The 9699-nt window shown below is 54.3% G+C and overlaps 1 protein-coding gene across 1 annotated transcript; it reads right to left on the bottom strand.

The window, feature by feature from the left end:
- Positions 1 to 2629: 2629 nt before the first annotated feature.
- On the bottom strand, positions 2630 to 9652 carry NLE1 (notchless homolog 1). The gene is made up of 13 exons (XM_058817879.1): positions 9633 to 9652; positions 9219 to 9365; positions 8921 to 9138; positions 8725 to 8804; positions 8396 to 8472; positions 7163 to 7260; positions 5650 to 5842; positions 5130 to 5265; positions 4838 to 4884; positions 4515 to 4717; positions 3473 to 3632; positions 3317 to 3387; positions 2630 to 2868 (listed from the first exon to the last, which is right to left on the bottom strand). The coding sequence occupies exons 1-13, from the start codon at positions 9639 to 9641 to the stop codon at positions 2856 to 2858; spliced, it is 1452 nt and encodes a 483-aa protein (XP_058673862.1). The 5' UTR covers positions 9642 to 9652; the 3' UTR covers positions 2630 to 2855.
- Between the last annotated feature and the right edge of the window lie 47 nt (positions 9653 to 9699).

The following is a 9699-nucleotide window of genomic DNA, read 5'->3' as shown; positions in this document are numbered from 1 at the left end:
TGCAGGACAGTTTCTGGCTATGCTTAAAATGATTCTTGTTTTACCAGTGAAAAATAACACCCTTGTGGTAGGAAAACCTGTGTGGGATGCTTAATGAGTAACTCAGGAGGAACTGGACTGAAACATGGAAGCAGATCCCAGGATTCCTATCAAACAGCACTGGGAAAGCTCAGGCTTTTCAGTAAGGTTGGGGCTGCTGATCCCAGAAATGCAATCACAAAGCTCCAGCCTACCTCTTAGCTTTGTCCTTTAACACAAAGTAACATCTCCCCCATTAATAACACCATCAACCCAAATTTGCATCTGCAATTGCCCAAATTAGCTCATTAAAGCTCCCATCCCCAGCGTGGCAGAGCAGGGAGGTCCTGAGTCCTGCCAGGCAGAGGCAGCTCGGGAGGGAAGGGCAGCAGCTCTTCCTCCCTTCCTTCCCCAGAACCTGAGCAGGCTCTGACTGCAGCCAGGCCCGGGAAATGCTGCATTCAAATCAAACTGGGAGGAGGAGTGGCAGGAATTGCTAAGGAATACAGCTGGAGCAGGGCCAGCTCTCAGTATGCATGGAGCCTGCTGCTGTGTGAATGGTAAAAATAGCAGCAGATGCTTAGATAAGAAAATACAATTTGGTTTACATGCAAAGCCATCACAGAGTGTGGCTCAAAAATCTACCTGCTATCAGATCACAGGAAGATTAAACCCAAGAGCTTATTTTGGTGTGAACTTTGTTACAAGGCCCTCTCTTTCTTCAAGAGGTCTCACTTCCCCTTGGAAAACCTTTCTGCTCAGCATTAGAAAGGTGAGTTCTAATCAGGCCTTATGTCACAGAAGCAGAGTGTGAAGGGATGACAAGAGCATGGTCAAAGGGCACAGTGATTGCTTTGGTTTGGAAATCATTGGGCAAGGTACACTGATATTTTAGGTACACCTACACACATGCACAGCCAGGCCTAGTTCCCACAGAGAGGATCGTGTCCCTGAGCTCTGATACATCCCTGCCTCCAACACAAAACACACCATGGACTGACAGGGCACAGTGACCCTGAGCAGAACTCCAGGGGAGGAGCAGAGAATGATTCTTCACTCAGGAAGAGCCACTTGCAACCAGGAGCTGCTGCTTGCAGCAAGTCAGACTTGGGAACAAGGATGAAATTCCAAGGATGGGTCATTCCCTTTAGCACAAGCACCCCAGAAAACTTGGAAACCAGGCAGGCCTCTTGGCTGTTACCAGTGACCTGCTCCTCTTCTCCCCAAGGGCAGACTGATCAGCTGGTTTTAAACCACCCTGTCCCACATTTACCTCAGTGAATTACAAAAGGTTTTGTTTATGCAGATGGATGCAACCTGGCCTTCACTGTCAGCAGGAACCAGCTGGAGGAAGCACCTAATGAAAGAGCAGCTATGGGATACTGAGCTCTTCCCAAAAGATCCCACAGAGACAGATCCCTGCTGGCTTGGCTGGCAGAAGGAGATACTCACAGGAACTGCTGATTGTCTTCTCAATCATATTAAAGATTTAACCCTTAGTTCCAGTCTGTGGCTCACATGAACACTTGCAGACAAACCAAAGGCCATTACTGCACCATCTTAATCCTCCAAAGCAGGGATAAAGTCCTAAAATGCATCTTCTGCAGCTGGGAAGCATCTGAGACCCAAACTCCTGTTCTGAGTTGTAGTAATCACTGCATATGAGGGCTATGGAGAATGTTTTGACCTTCATGCTAACCCACTGCAACTAAATCTGACAGTATCATTTCTGCTCCTTATTAATCACATCTTGATTTTCTGTTTTGTAAGCATCCTGGCAATAAACACTTCGTCTAGGTCTATTCACCTCATGGTGGCTGGAAGCCTGAACTGACTGATAAAAGGGCTCATAAGCAAACTTACAAATACCCAGCTGACAGTGTGAATCCCTCTCACCCACTGGGCAAGCAAATGCATTTGAGAAATTCCAGAAGGAGCCAGCCCTGTGCAATGGCAGTATTGCTATTTTCTGTGTCTGTCCCAGCCCTGCTGTCAGCACGTATCCAGGGCAAGGGACAAGTGGCACACAGAATTCCTGTTCCATTCTTCCCCACCCTATCCTTCCTCCCCCTGAGCCAGTGGTGGATGGGAAATGGGCACTCTCTCCCCTGTTCAGAGTCTCATTTTCCCATTCCCAAGAGCTCCTGAAATCTGAAAACTCAGCACAGCTCCAGCAGTCGTTTGAAGTCCAGGCCTGTTGCACCCTGAACAGATCAGCCAAGGAGTGATCTGCTGTGGATGCAGAGGATCACTGGCAGATAATGCTCAGCACAGCCTACAGGAAAATGGGGCTGTGTGGAAAGGCAAAACCTTACTGGAATAATGAGAAGCCCCAAGTCCTCATTTTCAGCAGATCTTTGTCCCAGACATTGTGACATTGTGCAGCCAAGCACAATTCTGCAATGGATTGATGTGCTGAATTTTCCTATTTTTCTCTCTCTCTGGAGGCCACACAAGGACAACCCTCTCTGTTCCCACTAAAACCCTCTTCTCCACAGGATTCTTCACAGAGCAGGAAAGGGCAATAGCAATCTCCACCCTCTGCTTGCCCCTTTCAGGACAATGGCTACTGTGAGGCCGAAATTCCAATAAAAAGCCAGTTGAGATGGAGGCAGATGAGATATCGCTCCTGTGAAGTTCAGAGGAAATCATCCTACAATGCACAGCTCTTAATAAGAACTAAAATTAAAATTTCCTTAAATAAATATAAGGAAAGAGTCCATGAGGGAGAGTTGCCAACGGGAACACGGAGCTGTGTTGGGTCAATCTCTTCATCCATCACCGTGGAGATGTCCCAGGACTGTGCTGAGGGCAGGACCAGCTCCATGTCACTGCTCCTATCGACGCCATCTGCAAAGGGAAAGAGCTGCTGTGTCCCTGTGGTGGGGCACAGCTCTGCCCAGCAGGCACCAGCAGCACCACAGGGACCTGGGGTCACCAGCCACAGGGAAATGGCAACCAGCTCCCAGGAATTTGTCTGCATGACTGGGAAAGGGAAGAAGGTCAGAAAGGAAGACCTGACCAGCTGGTGCAACTGTTCCTTTCCCTGTCCAGGAGTCAAAATATCTGAGTCAAATTTCATCCTGAGTCAAATTCCAGCCCCCTCGGCTGGAGGGGCTCTGCTTTCTAGTTATCTCCCAGCCCTGAGAGAGGTCAGGTCTCTCTCCCAGCTGGGATGTGACACAGTGCTCTCTGAAGGAGATCATGCCCTAACCATGCAGGTCCCTGCAAGGGCACTGTGGCTCTGAGGGGCACAGGGAGTAGCTGCAACACCCTCATGGACAAACAGGTTACTCACATCCGCAAACACTTGTCCTTCCCTCCGCTCGCCACCCTCTGTCCGTCCGGGCTCCAATCCGCTGCATACACCTGGTGAGATGGGAATCAGTCACCTGTGCTGGGAGGAGGGGTCACTGCTGCCTCCCAAAGCCCCCAGCCCCAGCAGGCAGCTCACCTCATCTGCGTGGCCGGGCAGATCGATGGCCAATTTCTTTGTCTTGGCATCCCAGACCTTGAGGGTGCTGTCGCTGCTGCCGCTCACCAGCAAGCGGCTGTCGGCTGACCAGGCGATCTGGTACACGGCCGAGACGTGGCCCCGCAGCGACGTCAGGTACCTGGGACAAGGACAGGCTGTCAGAGCAGCAGGCTTTGTTCCTAACCTGCCCTTGCATTCGTGTTTCTTCTCCACCAGCACAGTCACAGGATGCCCAGCACACTCCAAGCAGTCAATCGCTAGACAGACTCCATCCAAAAACTCTCCCAAGTGGGCTCAGAACCTTCTAGAGAATGTCTCCCCATCCCACTCCCTCAGACAAGAGACCTTTATCCAGCAGGCAACACTTCAGCCCTCAGGTGTGAAGTAACCTGCACAGGTGTGTCCTTCCCTCTCTAGCTGAGCAGCCCAGATTTAGAAGGACCTTTAAAATCACTGACATGAAAACCGAGCTCATGAATATTAAGGTTGGTTTGCTGCCTCCAAGAGCTCACCAGTACTGCAGCTGAAAGTTAAAAGCTGGATTACAGGAGCATCCAAACACCAACAGCACTACTTGTAACTACAAGAATTTGCATCATCCAGAACAAGCTGTTCTCTGGCACAAGAACTGTTTAAACTGGGTCAGTCTCCAGTTCCCAACACACACATCTTCAGGAGATCACTGGAGTGGAACATCCCATCCCACCACAGCTGCGCCCGCCCCGAAGAACTGACCCTGCAGCAACAGGGTGTGCAAACAGGTGCCAGGCACACCTGAGTCACAGTGGGGCTGCACACACAGAGCCAAGCACAGACACCCTGACACAAGAAAAGCCAGACAAGACTTCCCAAGGGCAGAAAAACGCAGAGGCAGCAGAGTGACTTTGTATGAGCTGAGGCCACAGAGATGCTGAACACACCAGGGAGCTGCTGGCAATGAACTGGGCCCAGCCCTGTGTGCCCTGAGCATTACACACAGACTCCATAGCAGCACCACCTCTAACAGAACAAACCAACTCACTTTCCTGTCCTACCATCCCAGAGCTTTATGGACTTGTCAAAGGAGGCACTAGCGATGGTCCGGGTGTCTGGCGAGAACAGGACTTGGTTAATCAATGCCTGGTGGCCTGTCATTCTCTCCAGTGGCTTCTTGTCTTCTGCTGGTCTCCAAAGAAACAGGGTGAAATCATCTGACCCCGAGACAAGCCTTTCTGGTTCCTGGCCCTGAAAAGGAGATGGAAGAGCCCAAGTTTTGTACAAGCCAGGTGTGGAGAGCTTGAAAGCACAGCAGTGTTGGGGTGTCCACTGCTTTCACCAGTGACAGCAGGGACAAAAGGGACTTACCCGGACTTGGTTGTACCTCTGCAGTGCCCTCTCTTTCAGTTCTGACACTGAAAAAGGGAAAAGGAGGGTGAAAGAGAGATTGGCAATCCTTAGACGAAAAGAAATTTTATAACCTTGTCATGCCAAGTCCAGTCCTGGCTCTGCAGGTTTAGCAGGAGCATTTGTGACCGCTCAATTTGCCAAAGTGACCTCCCCATCCCCCAGACTTCTCCACCCTGGCATGGGCAAGAAAAATCTTGACTTCCAGCATGACCAGCCCTCCCCCAGCCTCCAAGGTGGGTGCTGCACTCACAGGAGCCTTTGACATCCTGGGGGTTGATGGTGGCCTCGGCCGGCTCGAAGGCGCCGGTGCGGAGAACGTAGTCGGTGCTCAGGGCCATGGTGTTCACCCAGTGAGCGTGGCCCTGCAGCGTGCGGCACAGCACACCCTGGGGACACAGCCACCCTCAGACAGGGACAGGACACAGCCACCAGGCTGCAGGGACACACCCCACACTTTCCAAACCAGCTGCAGGCAGGTTCAGTAAGCAGGGAGGACAGAACGCTGTTGAGCTTCAGGAATCAGTTTCCCTTGCACAACACCCACCAGCTCAGGTTGCTGCAGGGATGTTTCCAGCTTTTAGACCCATTTAATGCTCTTAAGGATGAAAACATCACACAACAGATACCCCTTGCAAATGGTGCCAAGCAACAGGTCTGACAGGTCAGGAAGATAGAGCAGCTCTGTTTTTCAGGGCACAAGCTGTGCCAGGAAGAGCAGACAAAGCTACCCCACAGTGTGCCCAGCAGCCCAAGGGCAGTCCCTCACTTACATCCTGGCTCCTCCAGACTTTGATGGTCCTGTCCTGGGAGGAGGAGTAGAGCAAGCCATCGCCCCCCCACTTGACACAGGTCACGGACTGCGTGTGGCTCGTGAGGATCTTGTCACACCTGCCCATCAGCGTGTCCCAGATGCGGATGCTGCAGTCCTTGGAGGCACTGGCCAGGTAACGGCACTCTGGGTTTCTGGCAAAGAGATCAAATCCATTTGTGCAGCTCCCCTGAGCTCCCTCCCACCAGCCCCAGAGGATTCAAGGGTCCAGCAGGCAATAAAATGTAACTTTATTTTGCCTTAAGATCAGAGAGAGGCCAGTCAGGGGCAGAGCACTGACCTCCAGGGAACAAGGTCTCACAAGGCAGGGGAGAGGCAGACAAATGCCTCCTCCAAACCAACTCCTGGGCTGCACATTGGAGAAATCAGTCCAGGGTAAACCTGGCAGCTGAGGCCTTGGCAATGACCTTGTTTGCACAACTTTAACCTACTGGCTAATGAGGTCACCACAAACTGGCACCTTCCCTGGGCACAGGCTGGAGAGAGCCCTGGGCAGGGGATCAGCCTCACACAGGGAGCACAGACCCATGGGACATTGGGAATGTGTTGGATGTTCCCCTGCCTCTGCCATGCTTCACCTCCAGCCTGTGGACAGAGCTGAAAGGAACTCTGTCCATCCACATCCATTGTGGCTCAGGGGACAAACTGAACACATCTGGAAGCAGCTGGCCACAACCCAGCAAGGACAGGGCAGCCACAACCTCTGCCTTTGCATATCTTTATCATTTTGCATGGTGGCACCAGCAGTGAGGAAGAGCACAGCCCCTCCCATTTCACTGGAACTGGCTGAAGAAGGAGAACTGCAGTCCTGGCAGGGTCATGTCTCTCCTCCCCATTTCCTCATCTTCCTTACAATCATTTTTTTGCTAATCCAGTTAATTGTCTGCAAATAGCTGGAGCTTCCTACTGGCAAATTCAATTTGCAGGGCTCTGCTCTGAAGGGGCCCTTTTTCTTTCTTTTTTATTTATTTCTGTAACATCTTGGATTAATGGCTACAACTGTCCCCTTCCACCCACCTCTCCCAGAGGGAGCTTTAGCTGATCGAAGGGATAAGGGGATTGTACAGTTAATCATCCCTGATGATAAACAAACAGCATGACAGAGGCCAGCAGGATCAGGAGAGCAGAAAGGAGAGCTCTGCCCTTGGACACCACCAGGCTTCCCTGCTCCCACCTCAGCACATCAGGGTTTGTCCAGCACCACAGAAGCAGGTGTGTTTTTATACCCAGGGGAAAAGAGACACAGCCTGGCAGTGATTCCCCAGCAACTCCCAGGGACTGTGAGCAGCACCTGGGACTCCTGGCTCCCAGATTTTTCCCAGCTCACCTTGAGAGCTGTTTGACGTGGGCTTTTTCCCGTAACAGGAGCAAGGCAAACAGGAGCAATGCCCTTCAGGTCAGGCTGCTTTTTCCACAGGAGCAGAGGGGAAGGGCTGAGCTGGCCCTTCACTCACCTGTGGAGCGGCTCCCAGCACAGCCACGTGATCCATTTGGAGTGGCCAGAGAGCACCCGGCCGATCTGGCTGCCAGTGGCCGGGTCCCAGAGGAAGATCTGGGCAAGAGAGGAAGCACCAGGGTCACGTCAGGCCACAGACATCATGTGAATCCCACAGACGTCGGAGCTCCATTTAGAAAGCAGAGGTGTCCTTGGGATCGTGTTTGCACTCGCAGGCAGCAGCAGGGGAAGGGGGCTGGATGCCTTTCCAAATCCCTGCAGCAATCAGCTGACACCCAAAAGAATGAGACCTGATTGCCCTCCTGTCTGCCTACAGCACTGCTGCTACAAAGTTATCTGACTCAACTCAAAAAAGATACAGTCCCCCAAGAGCCACCCCGTGCCAGAAACTCAGGGAGTGTTTGCAGAGCACAGTGAAAGCCACAGCTAAACGCTGCTGATTATCGGATGCTGTGGGTGGGACACATGCTGGTTTTCTCTTGTTGATTCTCTCTCTACATAAATGTTCATCTTAAGAGCCAAGGCATTAGTCATCTCCTACTTAAGAACTGAGGAGAAATAGGGAAAAGGAGGACAAGCAGCTCTCTGGGTTCAATTAAAGGCAGAGCAGCCCCAAACCATGGCTGAACCACCCTGGCCCAGGACATTTCCTTGGGACTGGCATCACAACTTTGGCAGCTCTGTGAGTGCTGTCATTGCTCCCAGACCATTCAAAGGTTAGAGAGAGAAACTGCCCCTCAGGAACTCAGCTCCCATTTAACCACACATTTCTGCACTTCAGGCACACAAATTTTGCCCCACAGCGAGGGCTGAACTCCTTTCACATTTGTGCAAGAGGGAATTTGGCCGTGTCTGTGTGGGAACGCTGTGACCAGGCTGCTGCAGCACGGCTGGATCACGCCAACAGCAGGCCTGACCCATCCTCACTCCAGACACCTCCCTCGTGATGGAGCTGCCTGCCAAGGACCACATCCAGAGCCTGGACTCTTTCCTGGACAGAGGGAAAAGCGTCTGCCACGAGACAGCAGGACTGAGCAGCAAGAGCTCCTCAAGGTGACAATGCCAGAGCACTGCCTGGCACAGAGAGGCTTCTTGCAATACTGGGACACATCCACACACAGAGCTCCTCTGGAGAATGGGAATCCTGCTCCAAACAATGGGATACACCCCTGAAGAAACAAGGAACACCCCTAATCCCCCCCAGCCCCATGCTGAGGGAGCCCAGGTGTACCTGGCTGTTCTTGCAGCCCGAGGCCAGTTTCTTGCCATCAGGTGACCAAGCAATGCTGAGCACCCAGTGCCGGTGACCTGGCAGAGAGAGAGAGCACAGAGGGTGTGAGTGGAGAGCTGGGAGTGTCCCTGGTGTCCCAGCAGGAAGCCACTCTGTGCTCCTCCTGGCCAGCCCCTCTTTCACCACTTTGCCAAAGAGAGCTACTCCCTCCCCAGGCTGCAGTCCCAGCTCAGACAGCACCAGGCTCTGCCCTGCTTGTCCCCCAGGCACACAGGGGTCCATGAGGGCAGGGGTCACAAGGTGCCCTCCTGGCACTCCCCAGCACCCACCTTTGGCCGTGAACTGCGGCGTTTCCGTGCTCAGGTCCCAGAAACGGACAGTGGTGTCTCCAGAGCCGCTCGCCAGGTACCTGGGAGAGGGGGAACAGCTCAGCACAGTGTCCCCAGGACAGGACAGTGTCCCCAGGACAGGACAACGGCAGCTGCCGCCTTGCCCTGATCCCCGCCTGCAGCCACAGCCTCGTACTTTCCCGTGGGGCTGAAAGCCACCGAGATGACGGCCTCGGTGTGTCCCTCCAGGGAGCTGGTGCAGCGTGTGACCGCCCGCACCCTGAACACCGCCTGCGGCTGGTAGATGATGTCCAGGACCTTCTCTGTCTCCACGCTCTGCCCTGCCAGGGTCTTCTCCAGCGACGCCACGATCTCGGCATCGTGCACGAAGAAGGCCAGAGGCACCGGCTCATCCTGCGGGAGGGAAGGCAGGTGAGGTAGCGAGGGCGGCGCCGGTCGGGCTGGGGGTGCCGGGGAGCTCGGGAGGGTCTCACCTTCTGCAGGAGGGCGTTGCAGACCAGCTGCAGCTTGTCCGGAGTGATGGTGACGGGCACGTCGAAGGGGGAGCCCAGGCACTCCCCCGCCTCATCGCGGAACTGGATCAGGAGCCGCTGCACATCCTCCTCGTCCGGCGACATGTTCTGCGGGACAGCGGGCTCAGCTCCGGGAACCCCAGCGGGCGGCGGGCACAGCTCCCACCCCGGCAGCGATCCCCTCCCGGGGACAGGGAACCTCTGAACCTCTACAGGGGGACCCCCCGCGGGACGGAGAAACAGCCCGCACCGAGCAGGAGCCGCGCGGGGGAACCCCAGGAGAGGGCGAGGAGCCCCCGGAACGCCGCAGCACTCCCACCCCTGCAGCTTCCCGGTGCTGCCCATCCCGGCCCCGGCCACCCCGGTCCCGCTCACCGCGGCCATGTGCGCGCCCGCCCCACGTGCGCCGGAAGCGGGCGGGGAGCGCCGAGCGCGGCGCTGC

This window comes from Ammospiza caudacuta, chromosome 20 (assembly GCF_027887145.1).
Source record: "Ammospiza caudacuta isolate bAmmCau1 chromosome 20, bAmmCau1.pri, whole genome shotgun sequence".
Lineage (NCBI taxonomy): Eukaryota > Metazoa > Chordata > Aves > Passeriformes > Passerellidae > Ammospiza > Ammospiza caudacuta.
This window is presented reverse-complemented; position numbering and strand designations above follow the sequence as displayed.